General features: G+C 39.1%; 1 protein-coding gene across 1 annotated transcript; it reads left to right on the top strand.

Annotated features, from left to right (window-relative positions):
- Nucleotides 1–444: 444 nt before the first annotated feature.
- Nucleotides 445–22,722, top strand: LOC127571861 (uncharacterized). The gene is made up of 4 exons (XM_052018606.1): nt 445–641; nt 16,904–17,022; nt 19,343–19,518; nt 22,312–22,722. The coding sequence occupies exons 1-4, from the start codon at nt 445–447 to the stop codon at nt 22,420–22,422; spliced, it is 603 nt and encodes a 200-aa protein (XP_051874566.1). The 3' UTR covers nt 22,423–22,722.
- Nucleotides 22,723–27,792: the final 5,070 nt, after the last annotated feature.

Raw genomic sequence — 27,792 nt, 5'->3', positions numbered from 1 at the left:
CTGATGGCTGGCAAGGCAAAGGAGGTGGAATGGGACGCGGAGTCCACGGAAGCCTTCGAGCAGACCAAAGAGGCATTGGCGAAGGCGGCCCTCCTAGTACACCTGAGAGTTGATGTACCCACGGCGCTCACAGTCCACGCTTCTGTCACGGCAGTCGGTGGAGTCCTGGAGCAGCTCGTCGAGGGCCAGTGGTGACTGCTTGCCTTTTTCAGCCGACACCTGCGACCGCCGGAGGTGAAGTACAGTGCTTTCAACAGGGAGTTACTAGCGCTCTACCTAGCCATCCGGCACTTCCAGTACTTCCTCGAAGGACAGGATTTCACCACTTATACAGATCACAAACCCCTCACCTTTGCCCTCGCAAAGGTATCGGACTCATGGTCGGCTCGGCAGCAGAGGCACCTCTCGTTTATCTCGGAGTTTACCGCTGACATCCGCCACATCATGGGGAAGAATAACATGGTCACCGACACGCTGTCTCGTCCCCATATCCACTCAGTGACCTCCTCAGCCCCAGGGGTCGACTACACGGTGCTGGCGCAGGAACAACAAACAGATACCGAGACCCCGGCCTATCGCACCGCCGTTTCAGGACTCCGGCTGGAGGATGTCCCCGTTGGCCCTACAGCGGTTCGGCTCCTGTGCGACATGTTGACTGGCAGACCTCGGCCCGTGGTACCAACAGCCTGGAGGCGGCAGGTATTCGACACGCTACATGGCCTGGCCCACCCGTCCATCCGGACGTCCATCAAATTGGTCTCAGACAAATTCGTCTGGCACGGCCTGTGCAAGCAGGTCGGACACTGGGCTAGGACCTGCGTACACTGCCAGACCGCCAAAGTCCAGCGGCACGTGAAGGCTCCCCTCCAACAGTTCCAACCGACGCTTGGCAGGTTTCAGCACATCCACATGGACATCGTCGGCCCCCTGCCTGTCTCCCGGGGTGCCAGGTATATCTTCACCATGGCCGACAGGTTCACCAGATGGCTGGAAGCCGTGGCGCTAGCGGACACATCCGTGGAGTCCTGCGCCAGGACGCGCATCGCAAGCTGGATCGCCAGGTTCGGACTTCCAGCAGACATCACCTCCGACAGGGGGGCACAGTTCACGTCAGGGTTGTGGACAACACTGGCACAGCTCCTGGGCACCCATTTACACCACACCACGGCATACCACCCACAGGCCAACGGTTTGGTCAAGCGTTTCCACAGGCACCTCAAGTCAGCCCTGATGGCACGCCTCAGAAGTCCCAACTGGGCAGATGAACTTCCCTGGGTTCTACTGGGCATCCGCACGGCCCCCAAGGAGGACCTGGGCACCTCCTCAGCAGAGTTGGTTTATGGCACCTCCTGACGGTCCCGGGTGAGTTTGTGCCGGAGGCCCAAGGTCCATCAGGGACTCCGGCAGAAGTGGTGACGAAGCTGCGGGACAAGGTGGGGAGCCTGGCACCGGTTCCAACCTCCAGACATGGCACTACACTGACTTTTGTTCCTAGGGATCTCAGGGACTGTGAGTACGTTTTCATTCGTGAGGGCCTGCACAAGTCCCCTCTGCAGAGGCCGTACGAAGGACCCTTCAAGGTGATCCGGCACAACGGATCAAATGTGTCGTGGAGGTGGAGGGCTGCCAAGAGACCTTCACAGTGGACCACCTCAAACCGGTGCATTTGGACATCGGACAGCCCGTGAAGGTGCTCTCACCGCGCCGGAGGGGCTGGCAACCCAAGGTGGACACACAGACTGGGGATCCCACACCCCCGATGGGTGATTCTTGGGGTGGCAGAGGGTGGTGGCGGGTGGTGTAGCAGCCCGGACCCACAGGACTCAAACTGCCATCAGCGGCCCTGGGCTCATGCGCAGGAGCACGACGCGAACTAACGGAGACGTGGACTAACCTCGGGGCGGGCCTTCCGGCGGGGACCGCACGTCACGTCTGCCGGAGAGGCTGTCGGTTACTTTGGCGAGTGCGCGCTCTTTGTTTCATTCAGTAAAGTGTGCTCCAGTCCAACCGCCAGTCTCTGCGTTTTCTTTCCTGCCACGCACTGCGTTCAGCTACAATTGTATAATTCTGATTTTTCAGTGCATTGCAATTGAAAATCATTTTTACCTGAAGTCTGTGAACATTTCTGCGTCATATCATACCATTTGGGAAATTTGACCAGGCATTTCTTGGCTCCAATCATTCTTGTGACCCTGACACAATTTCCGCCTGTCACTGGGCACTTCTGGAACAACGTGGCCTTACTTGTACCATGGTGAACTGGGAGGCCTTTAATATACATAAATTACTTAACTACGTCCTTGCACTTCATTGACAACTCGCCCTCCCACCCCCCTCTCTGGAGTGTGCTGCCCCTCTCCCCTGATAATCACCGATCTCTGGTCTGTTCCCCAGTTCCGCACTCTCCTGATTTGATGCCTCTCCGACCCTGTGATTTACCGCACAATTTGATGCCTGTCCTACATGAAGATGACTGCTACATGAACTAAAGTCTTCTGCAGGGTTACAATGATAAAAGTTTCCCTGTGCCATTCATATGGCTAATAGGCAGGTGTACAATTATTGCACTTTCCTTAGAGGCTGATGTCAATTGACAGATCCCATGATTACTTATCAGTCAAACCATTCTTCTTCCTAACACTTTATTTTGCAAAAGAAGATCCCAAAACCAATATATTATATTTTCCTGGGGTCAATTAGATGCTGATTCTATTTAGAATCTGTCAGTAATCTTAATGTTTTTCTTTAAAGTATGACTGGTAAAATGAGAATGTGTCTTTGCATATTGTAACATATTGTTTTCTTTTTTTAATGTGATACAGCATCAACATGAATGACCTTAAGTGTTCAAAATGCGTTTCCAGACTTGTATATACTTGTAGATCTTTCACAGTGTTACTTACAATAAATTGCACGATATAATTGTCATAAATATTGGGCTGGAAATTCATCCATATCTTTCAATGTTTTTTTATGGGTTCAATGAAGAAATTTTATCTAAACCTCATCTGACAGATGCAATTGTGTCCTTTTTATGAATGTTACACATTTCTATAAATTTGATCTGGGACCTTAATGCATTTAATGTACATATGCACAGGAGCCTCTGAGTTTTGAGCAGTAATACCAGAGGATGACTTAGCAAAATTCTTGTACTCATTTAAGACCTGTGCAAAACTTGGGCCATTCACCCTGCCGCAGATCCTAAATGGAGATCTGAGGCCTTTGTTAAAAGGGAGCAACCTTGTTGGGTTACGCTGAGAAATCAGCCCACTAAAGCTATGTGTAGAACCAGTGAATCCATTCAGTTCAATGGAAAGGAACAAAAACAAAAGGGAGAGATGGCTTACTGGTAAGTTAAATTTCTCTATGATAATGAAAAACTTAAGTACATTACATTTTTTCTGTTTTCTAGTGTTTTAGCTGTTAAAGTTCCTTTTGTTAAAATATTTATTTTTAATAGTGTTTGTGTGATTGTGAATGTTTGCGATTCTCAGAAATAAATACAAATACTCAAAATATTGGACAGATGGTTCAGCTGGGGATGTGGCTTCACCAGCTTTTAAGGTATTTCTGTGGGTGAGGCTTGCAATGCCATGTGGATCCAAAAGGCTGGAGATGATTTTGTGGACAGAATTACAGATCCACATTTGGTAACGGCAGACCCAGCTGATGGTGAAGCAGCAAGTAACTCACCACACCCAGCATAGTTGGGACCCTTGGTCTCCTTCAAGAAGGTCTTATGTTTCAGTTGATTTGATATTTAAATTAATCGTTGGAGAGAATCTGCTTTCTGCACAATTAGAAAATTGTTCCTTTCCATTAATCAGAATTCCTTGATGAATTTAAGTGTGGTAACCAAGTGCACTTTTATTAATGAGGCAAGAAGCCAGTTAGCAACAAAAATAAGCTTTTTTTTATGAGAGTGTCCAGTCTTTTGCCTGTGACAAACCTGACATTAATCCTAGAACCAAAAGCAAAATACTGTTGATGATGGAAATCAGTAAAAAGTAAATGCTGGCAATACACATTGAAGCAGTAATCAACCTGTTTCTTTCTCCATAGTTGCTGCCCAACCTGCTGATTCCTTCCAATGTCTTCTGCTTTTATCTTAAACTATTAAAATGACTTAAAAAGACTGCAATAGTTAAAGAAGTTTATTGTTGCCTGCTATTCAGTTGTATGTTAAATTAAATATTTTTTATCTGATATCAAAAGCATTTCAAATGTCCCTCTCAGAATATTAACATCTTCCTTAACCAATGCAATTGGTGGAACCTTGGTAATGTGCCTGGAATCAGGTGGTGGAGCAGGGTCTATTGCCCAGCATTTTGTAATTCATAATACAGACATGATTTAGGTGAGTTTAGTTTTGAGCCAGCATACTAGTTTAGGGCAAACTTTAATTTCTTTTGGGATAACTCCTGCTTTAAATTCTCTGATCCTTTGGCCTGGTTCAGCTAATTCGTAACAGATTATGATGGAAGCTGGGTGCAAAGGCAAGGAAACGACAATAAACATTTCTCCATCCCGCTCCGAACCCAACTGTGTTTAATTTTTCTAAGTATACTAATTCTGGGATAAATTTGTGTTCAGTAGTTTTCGTGAAGAAAATTTGCTGATTCAAGTCTGCTTGTTAATTACTGGTTGCAGGTCAGAAGGCACACAATGATCCACCAGCTTCTTTTTCGGTTTTGTTTGTTGACCCTTCAGACCATGATTTCTGTGAAATCTGTACATGCTCATGTATCATTATCTACATTTTAGTAGCTGATATCCTGAATGATACTTACAGTGAATTGCAAAATAATTTCTTCCCATTTAATGAACCAGAAACTGTTGGAGCTTTTGATTTCTACATGTTATTACCTGGTACTGCAACTCCCACAAGGAAAGGAAACCATTCACAAGGTTGCATGTCATGACTAGATATAGAGCTTGAACTTAAAGTGCAAAGTGAACTGTGTAAACAAATGAAATTCAGGAAGCTAGTGAAGCTGAACTAGAATGGAACTGATAGGATTGCATGAAAGGATGTGAGACATATCATGCTGGACAAGTTGGCAAGTATAACAGAGAAATGTCAAGAAGGAAAGTGTTCAAAAGGGAAGTATCTTGACAGAAATATGGAATAAAGTCTACGTGAGACTGGGTAAATGTAGGATTGAGGGCCTGCTCTATTTTGGAGGTGGAACAAAGAATTCTTATCCAGTGATTGTGTGTGGGGGAGAATGCAAAAGTGGAATATTTTGGTTTTGCATCATTAGAAGCAGGTTGAAGTGGAAGCCAAAGATTGTTTCAGAAAATCTGTTGTGTCAGGCTCATGGTTTTGGCTTTACCAGTTAAGCTGTCAGAAATTGGGCTCCATGAGATTGGGGTGTTGGACTTGAAACTGAAGAAAATAGCAAGAGCAATTGAAATATAAATGACAAAGAAATATTGGGAGCTTTGAATTTATCTGGGTGTTGACTATTGTTATAGATTATGTTGCTAAGGGACAGCACATGAACAATGAGCGATGGACTAAGGCAATGAGATGCAGGGGTTTGGGTGGAGGTAGCGGCTGTGATGTACAAAAGACATATGGGGAAAAGTACCGGAGGAAATTTAGTATTATTGGCAGGACTGGGACCAGATTAGAGCAGAACTGGACTATGAGCAAGATGAATCACATTTTGAGATCTTTGATTGAAGTAACGAGTTTGTAATGAACTAATGTTTTGTCTTGTCCACTAAGAGCTTGATTAAGATCAGCCAATTAATTTTTATGTAGAATTTTTATGGTTTGTGTATACACTTCAGTGTGGATTTATACTTAAATGCTAGAGTCAAGTGTGAATGCTGTGCAGCTCAGTGGTGTTTACTGTAATATATGAAATGTACATTGAATAATATTAATTTCTGCAAAGCGTATCATTAATTCTGTTCATCTAAAAGGTAGTTGTTATTTCACTGATGAACTAGATTCATTTAGTGGCATAAACTGGCACTTCCCAGGTAAAAATAGGCTCTAAGATTTTTTGGTGTCAATCTGCAAACTATCATTCATATCATGAAAATGAGATTCATCAGGCAGTGTGTTTAAGGTAGTAATTCATTATAGGGATTCTGGTTATAGTTTAAAATACTACGGAATCACTAAATTGAATTATTATCTGCCAAATCACTACCAGACATCTATTATGTTTGATGTTGGGATGTTGTTATTTCAATAAAATTGTTCTTCTGGCAGGATGGAGTGCTACTTTGTTGTGGAAGTGTATATGTTTACAGCAATACCCTTCTAGTCGCTGACTGGATATTATCGGGTGTGCTCCCCTTGAATCTTGTTGTTTGTTGGAGCAGCCAAATGGTGAAATTCAAAGGGGATCATAAAACTAAAGAAAATCTCGATCAGATAAAAGGTAGAAATCCACGTACAGAATTCCTTTTGTAAGCTAACTTACTGAGAGTAAACCAGCTGATGAATATCGCCACTAAATTTACAGAGAGCCATCTATTATCAAAGGAGCTGCTCTGGGCCACAAAAGGGTTAAGGTTAGATCTTGGCTAATTGAATATTTTGGAAGAGGTGATTAAGGTAGTCCACAGGAGAATATCTCTACATGTTATTTATATGAAAATTTGATAAGCCCCTTGTAAAGATTGTAGGCTGAAGATGAAGAAATTAAAGGCAAATTATTGATCTGTCTAAAAAAAATGGGCTCAGCATCAAGAGGCAAAGTGGGTATGCAGTGTGGGTGATATTGCATGATGTGATGAGTACTGTTCCATCTGTCTTGAGGCCTAACTATTCACTTTATTCAGTAATGATTTAGGGAATGAGATAGAAAGCCAGGCATCCAGATTTGTTAAGTGGCATTATAAACAGTGTAGATGGAAGCATGAAATTAAACATAGAATTTTGGATTAAGGAAATGAGTAAAACTAGGAAATTGATTTTAGTGTTGGCAAATGTTGAACTCATTCACATTGAACCTGTAAAGGCTAGAATAGAGTAGTGATGAAATTTTAGAAATTGTCTAGGTCCAAAGAAACTCTGGTTTCTAAGTACATAGGTCATTAAAATACCAAGACCATGTGTAGAATGTAAACAATTGGACTCATGGAATCCTGATCTTTATATGTGAAGAATGCAGGAGATTAAAAGATCTGCTGCTGTTATTAAAAAGCCCTGTTCAGACTACACCTGGAAAGCTGACCAATTATGGGCATTTTATCTTAGGAAAGATATATTAGCTTGGGATGGGTTGCAGCATACGTTTACCAAAATAATACCCAGTCTCTCCAGTATTTAAATTATATGGAGATAATCTAGGATTTTTGGCATCTAGGCTAAGGATGGTTTGATAAAAGCTTTTAAGACCTAAAAGAATACTGATAAAGGCAAACTGTTTCTGCTGGTTAGGGAGTGTAGACCAAGAGAGCATCACTTAAAAATATTGCACACCTTCAGGAATAACATTAAGAAACATGCAAAGGGTGGTAGGTATTTAGTTCTGTCTTCTCTCATTGAATGGTAGTTGACATTCAATCAATTGTCTCTGTTATATTTGAGTTTGATAGGTTTTCTCATAGTAAATTGGGCGAATGTGGCTATTTGGAAGTAGATCACTGATCAGCTACATCATTTCATAAAATTTCATAACATGGTGGAACAGCTTTGAGGGACTAAGTGACCTACCAAAATCTGTTCCTATATTTCCATTTGTTACTTACTATAATCTGCATTGATGTAATAGGTGAGGAAGGAAGTGTAGATCTATCATGTCCCTGTTGCTGAAAATTATATCTGCTAATGACTTCTCTGCATTTTTAAATCTAATTTGTGTTAGGACAGAGATGGAGAGAAATACCGTAATCAGTTCATGCTGTGTTGATGTACCTTCTTTAAGTAAAAGTCAACCTTACTGAGCTCATTCAGTGCGAAACTATTTTAACATTGTAGTATTCACAGTATACCATCAAATAATGAAGAGCCATTGATTTGGTTGATCTATATGGGTATTGACCTATCCTGAAGAACACATATACTAAGGATTGATGAGAGCAATCTTTTAAAGTAAATAATTACTTAAGCTCAAATTCTCCCTCCTCACACATCTTGCAGCTTTCAACTAGTAGGAAAAGGAGAAAAAAGTAATCTTGTGTTCTCACTTCAAGAGATCTTCTGTTGTACCACATCTCTGTTGTAAGCATGGGCTACTGCACCAGCAGTAGTGTTTTTTTCAATTGTCAAGAATATGGATATAAATATGAAAATTCCTGGGACCTTCAAACAAAAGATGTGTTCAAAAGCCTAGCATGATTCCAAATGAGGTCCAATGCTTTTTTTGATGTGCGTCATGGGCTATCGGGATTTATTCAGCAAAGTTTGAGTTAACGTGGGCCTATTAACCTAGGATTAGCAGCTTCTCGGTGCTGGTTTACATTTTTTCAACACTATCTTATACAATGTATGTTTATCCAATACTTCTTATAGTGAAAGTGATACTTTACATTGATTTACAGTCGTGAAGTGTTTTACTGACCTTTGCTAATTTAGTAGTCTGAATACTCTGTCATTCAATACGCATTATCTGTTTACATCTGCAGTCTGGGAGATCGAAACTGTGGTGAGTCTGTGTATCTCCAATACTCAGAGTTCTCTCAGGCAGAAGATTTCAACACTGTTGTATATCTACAGTGCAGATGAAGATATTTATAATCCAAAGCATTCCAACATTGGAAAAGGAATGTAAATTTTATCATATGCATTTATATTACCATTAAGTTATGGCTCCATCTTTTGGAAAAATGATGAGTTCAGATTAATAAATATCCTGAAAAAGAGAGGTAATACTCCAGGATCCATTTAACAAATGAATAGAGATCGTTAAAGCTTTTTCTTATTTAGCAATGTTAACACTATTTTAAATAACAAAAAGTAATAGCCTGAAGTAAAAGTAATGCAGCTTAATACTTTTGTCTCTGTAGATTTTATTTTTCTATGATGTAGAAATTTCTGCAGACCTTAGACGATGGATATTGAACAAAGTTGACCCTTGCATTTCTTTACATGATCCGACAGGAAAATATACCTTTTGGAACACGAAAGGAAATTCATCCTGTTTAAAATAATCTTATATGCAGCTTAATGATGAGCAGTTTTTAAAGTATATTTGTTTGATAAGTGCCACAAAGGCAGACTTCAGGACATGAAAGCCAAAACAAACTGCAGATGCTGAAGTGAAATGGAAACAGAAAATGCTGGAAACACTCAGCATCTGTGTAAAGAGAGACAGAGTTAATGTTTTGGGTCAAAGATCTTTCATCTGAACTGAAGCATTTCCTGTTTTTATTTCAGATTTCATAACATCTGCTCTGACCTAGAATTTTAAATCGTATTAACTCCATCTTCATTGGTGACAATTTCTGTGATCTATCCTCCATACTATTACTTACTAATGTTCTATTATGCAAAAAAATTGAAAATGAAGTATAAATTTCTTGAAGGGACTGGCAACTGCACTTTCATCCAGTTTGAAAGCAGCCAATCTACTGGCCAAAATTAAAATACTTACTGAACTAGTGTTTCCACTTGGTAATTCAGACACAAAATATATTTTCTTGAGTGTTTATTTAAGCTCTTTTGCATTTCACCAAACTAAATTCTGCCGTCAAGAACACTTGAACCACTTGAATGATAACTTATTGCAGTTTATCAACACAGGCAAAAATAGGTTTAACTCATAAGTAAGTAAGCATTTTATCCTATGTATAATCCACCACCATCTGTAAATGATCTGATTTTTGAAAACTGAAAATGATTACAAAAAATTATACTGAATCACTTCATGATTATATTGGTGGATGGTTTCTTATTAAACTTAAATAAAGACATCCAAAAAAAATGTGTTCATGCCTTAACTAAAACAGCTTAATTTTCAGAGCCTTCTTGGAGGCCTTGAAATATGCCGAATTGGCAGAAACTTGCAATGGTGATGAATTCCATCTGGGGACATGTGCAGGTTATGGAAGGAGCAGCCTAACTTTTGGGACAGATTGTTAAATTACTGCTAAAAATGTACTAACAGGTAATTTGCTCTTAATATTCTTTGATCTTTTGCACTGGGTTCAGTGATTTTGGACAATTAGTGCTGAAAAACTATACAGCTGAAGGGAAATTCCAGGCACAGTGTTTGTTATTTCCAGTAATGATAAAATAACAGTGGTGACAATAAAGTTGTGAGATTGCAAATATGCCAGTGAATAGAACTGTGCCTGTTCGTGGCTGTGTGAGGCAGAATGTGGTGGAATATATGACACAGTTTTGTGAAGCAGCGTGAATGAGTGTGGAGAGGAGAGAAAGAGGATATGTAGGGAGAGGGAATTGGAGAATGCAAGCTGCGATGAATTGCTCAGGAAATGGGTGAAACTCAAAAGAAGTGAATTCTGTAACAAGTATTGCCCTGCAGAAAGAATGAGCAACAGAGGAAGAGAGAGAGAATTCTACCCTCCAGCTTCATGGTGCAAATCAGTGTTATTGCAGTATTTACTTCCATTCAATCATTTACGTCCTTGTGTGAGTTTCAGTCACTGCCCTGGCCAGATTATTTTTCCAGAAGTTAATTATTGCCAATTTGTAGATTTTGTGTCGGGAATATACTTTTGTCTGCCATTCGCTAAGGATCTGGATCAGTAGAAGTCGGAAAAATATTTATGACTCCAAAGCTGTACCCTTGCAACATTCTTTTTAACAATAGCTTCTTGTTATTGTATTAAATCTTATGATATTTTCCTTCATAAATTAAAATACGTGGTTCCCAACCTCACAGGGCCCTATGTTATATTAATTTTATATTGTTCCAAGTTTCTGTGATATTCTGGCCAGTCATTTTGCCTTCTGCTGCCTGTGTTGGAAAATGCTGAAATGCTGATCCATTAATGCCGATATGAAATTTGTTTTGATAGCTTAAGTCAAAAAAATGACAGCAAAGTAGCACAGCAGGTAGTGCTGCTGCCTCACAGCTCCAGCAGCTAGGATTCAATCTCTGGTGCTGCCTGTGTGACGTTTGCACATTCTTCCTTTGACACATATGGGTTTCCCCTGGGCACTCCAGCTTGTTCCTATATCCCAAAGACGTGTCAATTGGTAGGTTAATTGACTACTGTAAATGGTCCCCTGTGTAGGTGGCTAGCAGGAAATTGGGATTGGGGCTAGGAGTGGGGATTGATGGGCATGTGAGGGAGAAAAGGCTACAGGGAATTAAATGAGGGAACAGGACTGATGGGAGTTCTCTGAGAGCTGGCAAAGACTCAGAGGACCAAATGGCCTGTTTTCTATGTCATAAAAAGTATGAGAAGTAATATACTGAATGAAATCAGAATAAAAGCATTGTGATTACTCACTAAAAAGTAGCTGTTCTGAGTTAATTTTGTGCTATATTTTTAATTTAAGCATTTTGATAATTTTAAATTAATAGAATTGACTGAAATGTACCAGGCCCAAAATTTGATTGCATAAGAAACTAAATGAGGACATTGTGCCAGAATGAATCTGGTGCAGTTCCTACTTGAAATTTGTGCATGCATTGTATTAACGTAATTGCAGCCTTCAACCGGTGCCAGTTGTGCTGTTTAGTTCATTAATGCACAGTCACAACCTGATTTCCAGCCCATTAATAATACAGTAACTAGAATCCCACACTCTGGACAAATACACATGCCCATGCTGCTGGGTGCTCACTACTCAGGGAGAACGAGATGAATTTCCCTCTTTTTGGGGGAAGATTGTGACCTTTGCTACCACTAAGAGTGTGGTCCATACATTGCTGTCTGGTTAGAGCTCTGCCTAGAGCAGGGGCAGATCTCATTGACCACTTCATTTGAAGATCTTACCACTGATGCATTGGTCAAGGTTGTGCTGCTCGCTAGCCTGTGGTTCTTTAGAGATCTGGTGTCCAGCTGCAGTGCACTGGTCAGAATGGAAGTGAGGCCGGAAAGTCGGACTCTGATAGACTTATCATTGGGTCTAAGGATGGAGATCAGCTGTATGAGTTGAGGAGCTGAATACACTTAACATCTGCTCCTTTTCACCAGCTCTGGCTGGCTTATTGAGCCAAAGCCCATTCATTTGAATGAGGTCACTGACCTGGACTAAAAAGTTAAGGAGATTGATTTGAGATAATGTTTGGTATTTTTTAATTTCTCCTAATCTTAATGTTTTAATGAATTCCTCTTCAGCATTTTTAAAGTAAATTTAATTTTTAATAATGTTTAAATTATTCAAATTCCTTTCAACTGTTTTTAACTGCATCTATCAGACATAGAAACTGTTAAAAAGTTTATTGACAGTAGTAAGCTGACAACAGGTCATCAAGGTGTTCTGGGCCAGGGCCTCAGGATCTGTCACCTGAGGCCTAGTTGCTGCTCATGGATACAACCAGGGCAGTGAGGCAGGCATTATATGCACCCATGGAGTAGCAAAAATAAAAGGAGCCCAAGTTGTAGGGTGGATTCAGCACAATCTAGTTCAATTGCTCTTTGTCTGATGGGTTGAAGGACGTTGATCCCAGGAGTCTCTTGAAGGTCAGGCATACCTGGACAGTCACGCTCCCTCCTCTCTTTCAGCCTCTTTGGCTTCTGGAGCTCTCCTTCTGCTGTTGATACTTGAAGACTACAACTAAGGCGACCACAGAACATAGAACAGCACGGCTCAGGAACAGGCCCTTCAGCCTATGATATCTGTGCTGACCATAATGCCAACCTAAACTAATCCCATCTGCCTGCACATGTGCCTGTATAAATGCCTCTTAAACGTTGCTCTAATACCTGCTTCCACCACCACCCCTGGCACCACATTTCAGGCACCTACCACTCTCTGTGTGTGTAAAAAAAAAGAACTTGCCTTATAAATTTCCTTTAAACTTTCCCCCCTCACCTTAGCTATGCCCTCTAGTATTTGACATTTGCACCTTAGGGTAAATAACCAGAGTCTTTTTCCTATCTGTGCCTCTCATAATTTTACATACTTCTATCAGGTCGTCCCACAGCCTCTGATAGTCCAGGGAAAACAATCCAAGTTTGTCCAACCTCTCCTTATAGCTAATACTCTCTGATACAGGTAAAATCCTGGTGAACCTCTTCTGCATTCTCTCCAAAGCCTCCACATCCTTCCTGCAATACGGCAACCAGAACTGCACACAATACTCCAAATAAGGCCTAACCAAAGTGTTACACCATAATTTTGTAAAATAAAAGTAACCTTCATCTCAGCCTTTCTTACTAATCCAAACCCCTTTTCAGCCCAGTTGAACATAATGAGATCCTCTTCAACGTAATTCTCAACTAACCTGAAATAATTGATCTGTGGAGTTAAATGTCAAGAGAGTTCACCCTGCTGTTCAGTCCTGTTTCCTGCACTTAGTTTACACAGTGAAATTATAATGTAAAAAAAACTGTCTTCACTTTATACATCCTATGTGTCACAGAATGCACCTGGAACCATACAATTTAGTTTGACAAGTTGTGTGGCACAGTGGTGCAGTGGGTTACTGCTGTCGCCTCACAGCTTTAGCAACCTGAGTTTGATCCTGACCTCAGGGGCTGTCTGTATGGAGCATGGGTTTCACCTGGGTGCTCTAGTTTCCTCCCCCATCACAAAGATTTGCTGGTTGGTAGGTTAGTTGGTTACTACACCAGTGTAAGTGAGTGGTAGAAGAATCAGGGTGGAGTTGATGGGCATGTGAGAGGGAATAGGTTACATGGAAATAAGTGGGTGAATAGGATTAATGGAATTGTTCCAAGAGCTGGTATGGTCTTGATGGGCTCAAAGGCTTCTTTCGATGTTGTGAGAAGAATAAGAAAGAGGTGATCTATAATGTTGTAAAAGTGACTCTCCACTGAAATTTCTACCAAAGTATGGCATCTTTTCTACAACAAAAGTGATGCAACATAATCCAATTTTTAAGCAAAAAATCTGGTTCTCTTCTGGCAAGGAAATTGTGCTCGCGATTCATAATTTCCTCCCAGTTTGTGTGAGCCAAGGAGTGCAAAATTTAAGATTTTATGCATATAAACTTCATAGATAATAAAGCTTTCTGACAATTTCTGCTGCTAATCTAAGCATCAGTTGCCACCTCATAAATTTCATGGCATTATTTGCTAATCTAGGAACATTCATGAGTTTGCTACTTTCCTTGACATCACAGTTGATTCTCACATCTCACTTCTGAAGTGATTGGCAAGATTTGTGTTTCTTTTTTCATATCAAAGTGCCTTTTATTCAAGAGTTTCTTGTTCTATTACCAGAGGAAGTTCCTTTAAATCTTCGGCAGAGTACTTAGCTGTACAAACCCCATCTATTTGGCAAAGGCTCTTTCATCTCCTGCTCTCAACTACTGTCAGAATTATTCATTCTATTTTTCTTATAGGGGTTAGTACTCCCTCTAATGTTTACCACTGACCCTTCTTAATTACAAATATATGTCATGCTTGACCTTTTTTCCAACATCCCCACTGTGGCAATATTAAAATTCATTTTTGTTTTCTATTCTTAATTCCCCTATTAGCTCCTTCAGACTGCCTTTTCATATACAATTTTGGGGATTTCAAAACCAAGGCATCAACAAATTTCTTTCTCCCAAGTAAAGTACTTCTTTTCAGCCTTGACAGTGTCCCTCCACCTTAGTCCCTCAATAAAATTGATGAGGTTGCAAATAATGTAGAAAAGTAAGTGGATTGAATATACTCAGACAGATGAAATGAAACAAAGCAATATATCAACGAGCCAGGGCTGCACACTGTTGTTTATCATGAATTCCCTTAAGATGGATAATTAGCCAGAATAAAAGCATCGTGGTAGACTCCTGGGAAATGATATTGGCATCACAGACTATCTGCATGTTCACAAAATAATAGTTTTTCAATTACAGAATTGGATTTGAACAGTGCTTGTACTTTAACATATATACAGTCATTAGTTCCCTGAGCCACAAGAATGCTAAATACTCATTGACAATTTCTCCAAGTGAGAGATGAGACTCTTCCTTCATAGGATTGTGGGTAGGTGAGTCATCCAGACCCACTTTTTCATACCCTGTGGGAGTTATTAAAGAACAACATTAGCAGCGGCCTGGTAGCTTGCAAATGTTCTCAGCCACAGATATATTTGATTCACAACAATCAACAAAGAACAGTCCAGAATGAAGAGGTATTGCTAAAATAAATTTTGTAATTGGAACTGTGATAAAATCAAGTTCTTGTTGCTCAGATTTATATATAAAACACTTTTCACAAGCTGCCAACGTGAACTGTATAGCAAATTTAACACCTCTCACAATGGACTCGATAATCTGTGGATTTTAAAGGTATTAAGAAGTGTAGTAAACTGGTTTCATTAAATAATCTGTCCAAGTTATTGCCATCTGTTGGCTGATATCTTTTTTTTCTTTCAATAAATTTATATATCTTGATATTGACAATTTATTGGATCATGAAAATTGAAACAGATCTGATAAATTACCACAATGGCTCCTTTTGCTCTTTCTTTTTTGCTTGTCTTCTATTGCCTTTCCCAAATATTTTAAGCTAAGAAAGGATTTTGCTGCATTTAGTCTCTACATAATACATAAAACTTACTCCAAGTGTCAAAGTCAGGAGCATGATGGAAACCTTCCCCTTTGACATTCAGGAAGTTTGACACCATTGAGTACAAAGAAGTCCATTTAATCAACTTCCATTTGCCACCTTAAACATCTAGTTCCTTAAACATCCACTTCCTCTGCCAACAGCATACCGTGGCGGGTGGTGTGCATTGTTGACAGAGAGCAATGTAACAAGTTACTAAGGCTTCTTTAGAGGCACCTCCCAAATTCATGATCTCTACTATCAGAAAGGTCAAATGTAGCAAGTGCAAAGGAATGACAGTAGCTCTAAGTTTCTCTCCAGGTCCCAGACTATATTTTGAACATATCTTTCTATTCAAGCTGGACATGTCCCACAGCCCTGCCATTAACAACACATTATACAGACAAAGAAGCATACTCTGTTTCTGTAGCATTAAGCCATTTGGTATGACCTATCAGAGAACCCTTTGTTCTCCCTATCCCTCCCCTACCTTCTTTGTAGGTTTTCTCTCTTTTCCAGTTCTGATCTGAAACATTAATTCTGTTTCTCTTTCCACAGACGTTGTCTGAGCCACAGGGTGTTTCCAGCACTTTAGATTTCCAGCAGCTGCAGCTTTTCTTTAAGCTTTTGTATATTTCTATTCCTTCATCATGACTGGGTTAATATTTTGGAACTCCCTGCTTTGCCTTGCTATGGGATCATTTTCACCACTACCACTCTCTTGAGCCCACCGATGTGCAGTAAATTTAAGCTTTATCAGGGACCCTGATGTCTCAAGAGTTTAATAGAATGCCTAATTAATTCAGGAGATTGGCTTGGAACATTCTTTACACAGGTTAAATAGTATAGCTCTGCTATTTAACTAATTGAATGAGAGCATGTTAATGGGGTAAAATATATGGCATTTGTGAATATATCAATTTAAATTAGGTACAGGAGAAATGCAAATAGAAACTTTACATTTGAAACCAATTCTTCCACACAAAAAATAGATCATTGTATTTCTATTGAAATTATAATTTTTGAAAAACTAAAATAAATGTTGAAATCTAATATGAGACCAATTCCAATTTAAGGCATTTTTTTATTTCCACAGCTTAAGACAACATATTCAATAATATCTTAGTTTACAGAAGTTTGCTTGAACTGAAAAATTCTTTGTTCAATTGCAGGCCTCTATCTGTGTACTGACAGTTGTGCCATTGTTATGATACATATCAAAATGTATATTTAACATAAAGTTTTTGAATGGCTAGTTTTTATTGCAATTACTTGTTTTTTGACTCATAATCAGAACAAATTACCTGGATTCTAAAGCTGTGGAAAGATATGGTCTATTCATCTGTCGTAACAAGCCACATGTTCACTTTATGGCTGGAAGAGAACAAACTAAGAAGATCCATACTGAAAGAGGTAGATAGTACTTCATGGTATTAAGTTGGAGATATGTCACATCTGCTTTGCAGGTAGCTGATTTATGAACAGTTTTATGACCAAGAAAAGCTCATTAGTTCCAAACAAGCTTGTCTGCATTTCAAAGAACCACATCAACCTGTCTTCTCATCAGAATCTCTCAATTCATTCTCTCCAGGATTTTATCCAATTGTGAACTAAACCCATTTAGCGTGTTAACATTGCTTACCATAATAACTCACTCTACAACTCTACTATGCCCGGGTGAAAATTTTCACCTGACTTAATATCTAGTGCTAATTTTTAACTTTAGCTCTTGATACTTTCAGTCTTCACTGCTGTTTAAAAAAAAGGCTGAGCTACTCTGATAATCAAGTTTCTGATCATTAAATTTTCTTCAAAGAAAGAACAGGTTAATTCTGATCTAAATTTGTAATCCACGAAATCTTCATTATTGCTTTCCATTCTAGCTTTTAGGAAGGTGATATACTTTGGTAACTGGGTATCTTGTTTGAGGTTTGCTCTTTTCAACAAAGCATTCTCTTCAGATTAATACCAAATTATATTAATTTTTATTAAATAATACTTTCAACAGTAACTAAAATCACAGAATCATAGAATAGAGAACATAATACTGAATAAAGCCATTTGGTTCAATATGTCTCTGACAGTTCTTTGGAGAAGCTATTCAGTTTTCCCATTTCTGCTGACCTTTCAGTCCCCTTCTGAGTGTTATTTAATCTGCTTCCACCATCCTTTTGGATGGATCCCCACTTTCAGTGTCAGAAACATTTTCTTCAGGTCTTCTGTTGTTCTTCGGTCAAATCTATGACATCTTCTAAACACTTCATGATTTCTAAATCTCCCCTAATCTTCAATTCTCTTGGGATAACAACCCCACCTTCTCTAGTTTCTCCACATGCTGCAACTCCCTGATATCTGATACTATTCTAGTTAATCCAATTGTAAGGTTTTGACATCCTTTCTAAAGTGAGGTATCCAGAATTGAACATGATACTTAAGTTTTATAAAGGATGTAGCATGTTCAGAAAAGACCAATAATAGCAGGTCAGCCATCTGTGGAGAGTGCAACAAAGTTTCAGGATAACATTGATCAGGACATTAAAATCCTGATGAAAGATCGTCAACCTGAAACATTAACTCTCTTTGCCTCCCCATGGATGCTGCCTGACTTGTGAATATTTCCAGAATTTTCTATTTTTATTTTAGATTTCAGGCATCTGTAGTAATTAGTTTTTCTATTAATTTTTGGCATAATTTCCACGTTTGTACTCTATGCCTTTGTTTGCAGAACCAAGCTACCTATTTTTTTTTAAACAACCATTTCAGCTTGGTCTGCTATCAAGTACTTTTACGTACATCCCCAGAACTCTCATTTCCTGCTTTAAAATATAGTTTATATTGTCACCAATTCTTTCTACTAACATGCATCATTTCACATTCCTCCACCCTGCCTATTTCACCAGTCTGGCTATGCCACCCTGAAGCTGTTACTATTTGCAACATTTCACAATTATATGTCATTTGGAGACTTCAGAATTATGCCCTTTATACTCAAGTCCTAGCCATTAATATATTTCAAGTGGAGCAATGGTCCTAATACTGACCCCTGGGGACATGACCGTGTACATACTCCAGCATGAAAAACAAATGTTCTCTGCGTCTCTGCTTCCACAGTTAATTATATGTCCACGTTGCCATTGCCACTATAATTAAATGAGTTTCAATTTCACGAATACCTGTCATTCTATGCCACATATTAGACATATGTCACAGATTAAAAATGTTGTATTAGCTTTACAGCCTAAGAGTGATCCTATTGTTGCAACTGGACTGTTATGTTGAGAATCCCAATTGCTATTACAGATTTTAAATCAACAAGTAAAATTGTTCCCTTAGTGCTTACTCTGTGATAGATGTAATTTCTCCAGTAGCCTGAACATAACCTTGAAAGCTAACATTGTCCCTTTAATGGAGTTTTCAAGGTGAACTATTATTGATGACTTCAGGATTTAAGTTTTATCATTCTTGTACTGCAAGTTGAAGAAAGAAAACAATTAATGATACTGCCTTCTGAAACAATTCTTAGTGCTTAAACATTAGGAATTTTCTGAATATTTATTATGTGATTGAATCAGTCATGAAGCACAGTTCAATAAAATAAACAATGGCTTGAATTTTTGTATTCTAGTTTCAGCTCCATGTTTTAGTTTATCACATCATGAACAGCAACCATATTTTAATATTTGTAAGGTGCATAAATAATTTCATGTTGTTTATTGTGTGATACTTTCCACAGGGTCCTCATTGTTGGAAGGACGCATTGTGTCTTTTAAGCAAACCAATTCAACAAACTATGTAAGTGAAAGCGACATTCCTCCAGCTCCTGAGATTGACCGATTAAATAACAAAGTCAAAATACCTTGGGGAATTTCAACCAAAAAGGGAAATGATGAAATCCATATGTCAAATGAGGTACTGAAGTTAAAATTAGAACGTTAGGTCACAGCTTTGTATTTTTTCCTATCTTTTAAGTATTTGCTTCTGATCTAGATTTTAAATTACTTTACAGAGTTGCCCAAATGGCTTCTTTGTGCTCTTAAGTTCTGTATTTTTGCTCTCTTTTCCTCTTGCAATGTTTTAGTAATGCTAATTGCCTTTAGTTTTCTTTATACCGTATTGAATTTCAAATCATGCCTTAAATTTTGGCTTGCTACTAATATAGCGACATCTTGAAGAATCTTTTAAATAATGCCACTAGTGTACAATTTATTATGCCATTATACTGAAGCACCCACCAGGATTTTCTGTTGTTTTCTACTTTTTCTATTGCACAAATTACATGTCTGTCATGGCTTACTTTATGCCAAATTTCCAACCTTTGCTCTTTGGTTAGACAGATCCAACATCTCTAAAGCTGAAGAGCTCATTAATTGGCAGAGGTGTTGTTAATATTACTGCACAGACATTTTCTCCCTCGATTTCTCAATGCTAATCTCCATGACATGTGAACTTAAATTTCACAAAATCTTATTATTGCCATATTGCCTGAAAGCAGGTAACTCAACCTTCATTACTGAAAATAGTTGCATCATTTTCGATTAAAGGTGGAAAACATGTTTTCATATATTGGTACCACTTAATCATCTCAAGCTGGATTTTTAAAATTGCTTTGCCTGCTAATTTCCTTGTTGAGTTATTTACAAATTAGATTACAATTGGATTGCCGAACTGATTGACAAATTATTTTACCCCAATAGTAAGTGTGAGTTTTCTGAGCAAGCACACTATAAGCCACAGAAGTAAAAAAATGGACTTCTTGCCTACTTTAATAGAATCATCATCTATTTGTGAGACCCTTTGCTTTGTTGCTTCTGTGGCTGGGACATTGCAGCCAGCTATATCCGGCTGTGGAGTTCAGCATTGATTCTAAGGATTGATTTGCAGACAGTTATCTGGCAATAGTCTGACAACTTGACATGACAAGTAACCATAGCAAACCGGGACAGGGGGTTGGAAGGTGAAGTAATGTCAGTATCCTGCCAGGGAGAAAAAAAAATCCACTATTGCCACTAAGCTGGGGCACGAGCATCGGGAGGTGGCAACATTAAACCCTCAGTGGAGCACTTCAGATATCTGATAGACTTTGAGATGTGCATAATCATTTTCATGTAGGAAATTATGCAATGGGATATTCTCACATCACTTCTTCAGATGCAAGGTACTGCCAAAGGCTGCTACTAGTGGCTGTGCAGGTTGTCATATTCCAGTATAACAGAACACATCAAACAGGTGAATCCTGTGGGAAATCCTTGTGGTAATTTCATATTCAAATACTCGTCTTTTCTGTTTTCATTACACAAAAAGTGACTAGTAATATTTATTGTGATTGAATGCAGGATAGTCAGTCCAAACTTTATAGATTTTTGAGATTTTTGTTAGGTAAGGATATTTATAGTAATGAAACCTCAGATGAAAATATGATGGATTGGCCAAGACCTAAATGAAAGGAGAAGAGGTTTAAGGAGACTATTGGGCTACTATTGCACCAATATTCCTAAATCAAGGGGTTCAATTGATGCTGTGGTAAACGTTTAGCTTTGTTAACCTTGGCACTGTGGGGGCTCTCATCTCCAGTCAGAAAGTTATGGTTTAAATTCTTAGCCTAGAAGATGCAATTCTGTATTAGCAAGTGCTAATCCTAACCCTAATCCTATCCTAGTCCTAATCTTAGTTCTGTTAGTCTCATGAGATACTTAATCAAGGTGCTGTCTGTTTCACGGGTGGATTTTAAGGCTTCAACAGCGCTATTGGGAAGGGGCATGAAGTTCTCTGCTTTGGCAGTTTTCAAATAATTAATGGTGAGCACTATGACTTTGCCTTGCCTGTATATTTTGGCCTGCTAATTTATTGGAAACTTACAATGTACAGATTAGCTATCACATTTCTTACCTTACATTTGTGAATGCACTTTGAAAGAGAAGAATTGATTGCAGGCATTTTGGGATTCCAGAGATCAGAAAAGGTGCTAGATAAATGTGAATTTATGCCAACATCTGAACATAAAAAACACAGGCCAGAAGTTGTTCTCAAAAGGAATATTAAACCAATGATATGTATGGGTCAATGCATGTCCCCACTGTAATATTCTATTCTGCTTGAGGCCCAAAGATTCATGTGCAAAAAGATCTTCCTTGCAGATTTTGTGTTTATACCTTCAGCCACTGCAGGGTATGGGGTTGGGAACTGTAGTGAAGAGAAGCTTGATAATGGGGAGGTAGTGTCAGAGCTTTAACTAGGGAGAGATTGGGACCACAGAGTTTGGGTTAGGACTTTGATGAGGGGTTGTCAAGAGTGGTTGCAGTCAGCTGGGAGAGGTAGCCTTTGGCATGTCCTGCATAATCTGTGTTTATTTTCCCTACTCATTTTTATTTTTCTGCTTATATGTGCTTTAGTTCCATTCCACCATTAAGAGGTGAGGAAGTGCTTTGCTCCTATGGCAAGTTGCCTAACACTTCTATTTTTCCTCATTACTTGTTTCCATCAGCTGAGATCAAGAATTTGATAAATGGGAATTATAGAGAGAATGATTGGGTATGACTGTATGGCATGCCGTATTTTAATTCTACAATATCACTTCATCAGATTTTCCACAAGTTTGATGCATAATTCCATTATTTATTGTCATCATTTTTTGTGATATATCAGAATTGTAATTTCAGTTCATGCCACCAAGAATATTTATTGTTTCTTTCAATTTTTATTCAGACAGCTAAAATAAATAAAGAAAGGAATGCAGGAAATGACAAGAAACCTGCCAAGATTCTCATTGCTAAACTTTCTGTACGCTCTAAAACATCAGCTGCATCCTTCAACTAAACATGTAAAAAGATTTCATTCACGGATGTGCTTCCAAATGAAATAAAACATAGAAGAACAAACTCTGCTGCCACATCAATCTCTGAAAAGCAAGATCTGAACAGCACACCCAGCTTGTTGGTGACATCCATGAAACCCTTTGTCACCTGCCCAGCACCTACAGTCGTTCCTTCTTCAAGGGGAAGTCCACAGCATGGCTCAATTACTAGCGAAATATATGATTAAGTTAGAACAGAGAGCCTGTTGTGTGCTGAGAAAAATCCTATTAACTTATCAGTGAATGATGATGGCGATGCAGCAGAGAAGGATGCTATTGATGACAGACAATCAAAAGAATGTTTGAAAAGGTTTTAAATTAATTGAAGATGTATTAGAAAGCAAGCATCTTCATTTACTACAAGCATCGTATTTTGTTATCAACCAAGAGATCATATAAATATATATTCTGTTGAATAAACATATTCAAGAATATTTAGTTTGACAAATAATATTATTGGTGATGGCAGGGAAATTAAATAATATGAAAAATTGTTTAAATCCTTCATTGGACAATAATCACACAATAATTCTGGAATAATTTATTTTTACACAAAGGAATCCAAACTCAAGAATTTAATTCTTAATTTAATTTTAAATTTTATTTACAGTGTGGTAACAGGCACTTCCGGCCCAATGAGTCCGCGCCGCCCATTTTAATCCCAATTAACCTACCCGTATGTCTTTGCAATGTGGGAGGAAACTGGAGCACCCGGAGGAAACCCACACAGACACAGGAGAACGTACAAACTCCTTACAGACAGCGACGGGAATCGAACCCCGATCGCTGGTGCTGTTGTTGTTTTGATTTTTAGTAGTTCGTGTTAATTCATGAATTAATCATAATAGTTACCACAACAAAGATATTGATGGCTGTCTTATAAATTAATTGCTTCTAATTATCCATATAAATAAAAACATATTTTATCTTCAAATATTTTAATTTAAATTTTTTTTAAATTAAATTAAATTTTATTTACAGCGTGGTAACAGGCCCTTACGGCCCAACGAGTCCGCGCCACCCATTTTAAACCCAAATTAACCTACCCGTACGTCTTTATAATGTGGGAGGAAACCGGAGCACCCGGAGGAAACCCACGCAGACACGGGAGAACGTACAAACTCCTTACAGACAGCGACAGGAATCGAACCCCTATCGCTGGCGCTGTAATAGCGTCGCGCTAACCGCTATGATACCGTGCCGCCTTTGTAATCTTTCATACTTACAGGATAGACTTTTGGCCAGGTGATTGAGGAGCCAGAAATGAATTGAACCATGGTGAAAATGGATGCTTCTGGATACTTTTGCCGGTTTTGCACACAGCAGTGAGAGCCATCAGCAGCTATGGGAAAGCCATGTCTGGTGGGGAGTGGAGTGAGGAAAGGGGTGGGCACTGGTGCATTCAAGGCCAAGGCAAGATGGCATGCCTGAGGTATTTATGGGGATTGAGAGGATGGGGATTCTGGTACTGCACTCTGTCCTGTTCTTATTTGCCCCACAAAAATAACTCAAAATGTATACTTCCAAAATCTCTTTAGCTTTTTCACCAGTGAAACTAGTCGAAGCACTTACCAGCTGCCAGAATCATAGGAGCCCCATTTGGAGTAAAGAATCCTGAAATGGAAAGGTTCATCTACGAACTAGAGTGAGGCCCCTGCAAGACTGCCAGCAGATGATTGTTGAGATTGCCAGGACTAAAAATACTGACTTGATCTTGAGGTAATTGCAAACTGCTGATGTTGGAGTCAGAGCTTAAAATCAGCTCCTATATATAAAACTTGCACTAATGGATTGTTGTATTCAGCAAGGTATAAGTGTAAGTTTTTTTTTGAAATATATACACGTATACTGTTCTTTAAAGATATTTTATTCACAATATTTATCACTGTTTGATATCAGTTGATTGTACCCCCATTCTGCTGAAGTAGTGAAACATAAAGCAGTTCAACAAGCAATTTCATTTTAAAAGCACACAAACTAAAACATCACTTAATTATACAACCTGCTGGAGCAAAAGCCAATTTGTGATTTGCATTTATTATAAGCTGCCTTTGGAATACCTTTCAATGGTGAGATTTTTATTACAGTGTTGTGTCTCCACCTACTGGTACCAGGGGGTAAAATTTCTGTCACCAGGAGATTGCTTCTTGTGATTGATTTAACAATAGCATTTATAGCGGAAGCCCATTATTGGCTATAGCAAGTTTCTCAAAATGAAATTTTCTTATTAGAATTGCAGTTGTGTGTATGTTTGGATATTTTTCTTGACTATTATTTTCTGACGTTGTCACCTTCCACATTGGTATCAAAACTTTAGGTGGTAAGCAGGAAATGCACCAAGTCTGAAAATCCCTTGCGCCATTGTTGCATATATTACACAAGGTGTATACTGAAACTAGAGTCACTTTTGCCATATATTAATTCAAATATTTTTCTCAGAAAATGATAGATTTAATTCACCAGAATTACAAGCTAAGAAAGAATTTTAGATTTTGAGTTTGGCCCTCACATTGACCAGTGGTAAACAGCATCAAAGAACTAAACTACACAGTGGATTGGAGACTTGAAGGCTCTTTGGCCATAAGATGATGCACTGAGAGAAGATGCAGCAGTTTATAAAATAATAAACTGTATCGACATGATAAACTTGGAGAACCTTTTCAAATTGTACTTCAACAGATGGGCCTTAATAATTTTATTTACTGAAATTTGCTGTATAGAATCAAACAAAGAGGTGTTAAATTACTGAACTAAAGAGCACTTTAAAGGTACTACCCTCACTGACATATTTGGGTTAACTAGATGAAGAAAATGGAATGAAATGTATTGATAACTTTAACATTTAAAATGTAGTGAGTAATCAGAAAGTAGTGATTTATTTTTAAGTGAAAACCAGTCTTAAACTCTTCCCTTTCTTCTACAATTGATGTTCCTAATTTTAAAAAAAAGTCCATTAATAAAAATATGGAAAATGTTGCCTTGCTTCTTGGGATTAAACCTATTATCATGGGATTAAAGAACATGCAAACTTTATTTTGCATTATCATTAATAATAGCAAATTGCATTAGGAATGCTTAAGATAATTTCTAATATTTCTGTTAGATAATTGAGACATAAGATAAGATATTTATTTATTAGACACATGTACATCGAAACACAGTGAAATGCGTCTTTTTGCGTTACTGAGAATGTGCTGGGGGCAGCCTGCAAATGTTGCCACTCTCCTGGCGCCAGCATGACACTAGGATTAAGATAGCTTCATGTTTGTCTTTATTGTGCTAGATTTCTTCACTGTATTATCCATTGATAAATTATATTAGCAAATTTACTAATAATTGATTTGACAAAGCAATTCAGCACAAAATTGTTGACACTGGGAAGAAACTGAAAAGAATCTCTAACTGATGGAAACGTCTAAAGTGCATTAACAGCAGGGCAAAATTATGTTGAATTATGGATTGACTGGCTATATCTGGCATCATTAAAATCTTTTACAGACCTGTGATAGTCCAAGGGTCAATAAGATGTGACTATGATTTTCTTGTGGCCAGCATACTTGTGTAATTCAGCCTCCAGCTTAGCATTGGACTTACAGTGTACCATGTAAATGAGCAATGTGTGCCCATTAGTCCGCAGATAGTGACAATCAAATTTTTCTCCTCAGCCTAACAACCATATCTGCACATTTGTCAAGTAGAATCCCTTCCTGTTAATTTAAAGACACTAGCCCAGAAATTCAATTTTGTATACAATGGAAGACACGAAGATATCAGCAGCACCTTAGCCAGAGCCACATTAACAAAAGCACAATAGTAACATATTATTTTTAGATTTACAAACCAATCAGACTAACTAGGTTTGTTGCTGATGCACATGACTAAATTTCAGCTTCACTATTTAAAGGCATATTTCAAAACAAGTTTCACATATTCTGGAGTTGGCTGCACAACACTTCAGGCACACAAATCTTCAGGCATCACAAAGAGAGTGCAGCTGGTGGCATTAATAGAAGTGAGCACCAAGCTTTTAGATTTGGTATTGTGGGCTGTTTAATGATGCCATTGCCTCAAGAAAGGTGGGGACAGGACACATTCACCCACTTCTTAATGCATGTGTTGCTCCAATCCATGAATCTGCCATCTACCCCAATACATCAGTCCTCAACCAGTTCACCTTGGAAGTGTAGCCATCACTCTGTACTCATCACACCCCCATGTCCAACACATTAATGGTTTGCCCAACAAGGTGAGTGGTTGTCCCATGGCTTTGGTTGGACTGCTGCATGACCTCAATGGTGGGGGTCATCAGCAATGGTTTAATGGGCTGTACCTTTTCTCTGACTAACCAGTTAATGTCTAGTTGCAGACGTGTTCAAGAAAAGTGGAGTTAAATAGGAGTACACTACCATGGCAACAGTGGTTGTAGTTCAGCATCACTTTGTTAGAGTGATGTTCATCAACCTTCTGGGTGGAGACCTGAGTGATCTGGGGTCAAACTGATTGCACCATGCATGATGACATCCTGCACCTATGGAAAGTCACCAGAGCTGTAAACTGAGCCCTTGCTGCCCTCATTGCAAGCAATGTTGATGTAATTACCTGTCCGGAGAAACAAGTTTAAGGTGACCCGAGGTATGCAGTTGCACATGACTGACTACAAGATTCCACAAATGTCTCTGGCAGAGCTCTGGGGGGACCCCAGGAAAAGTAGTTGAGGACTGATCACTCTGACAGTCACTGGTGAAGCCTGGCCACCTGGTCTAGCCGGTGGAAGGTTTTGTTGCAGTCATCTTCAAATGTCTGTCACTGAATGTGGCACCTCCTACTCAGCCTGCTGAGAAAGTGTGTTCAGACGTGCCCAGGAAGATTAATACAAGTACACCCCATGTGGCAAGTTTGGTCTTTTGTCAACTGCACATCTCTGCTGATCCCATCTCTCCATTTGGACTGTAGGTGTTGAAGGAGTTGCCCTCTGCCATTACAGAGGCTCCTGCTGTTGGTCACAGTTGTCCCACACTGTTGCATCATCACAGAACGTGATTCATGTTGGAGAATTACAATATGCAATTCATAAATAGTCTCCTCTCAAGTTGGAAACTAGCTCTAATTTCAACAGAACATTCTCTCAATAACTCTCAATGCATCCATGAAAAAAGCCACTTACAGAGTCATTCAAATAAGCAGTTGTGAGATTGCACTGTTTATTGCCACATTTGTCTGTTAATCCTGCAGCTCCCACTCGCCTTACCCATCTTCCAGTGTCTGCCTCTGCCACCGCCACTGAGGTGGTAAGTTCCAAGCTCAGGAAACCGATGCAGAAGTCCCATGTTCCT

This window comes from Pristis pectinata, chromosome 6, assembly GCF_009764475.1.
Source record: "Pristis pectinata isolate sPriPec2 chromosome 6, sPriPec2.1.pri, whole genome shotgun sequence".
NCBI lineage: Eukaryota > Metazoa > Chordata > Chondrichthyes > Rhinopristiformes > Pristidae > Pristis > Pristis pectinata.
This window is presented reverse-complemented; position numbering and strand designations above follow the sequence as displayed.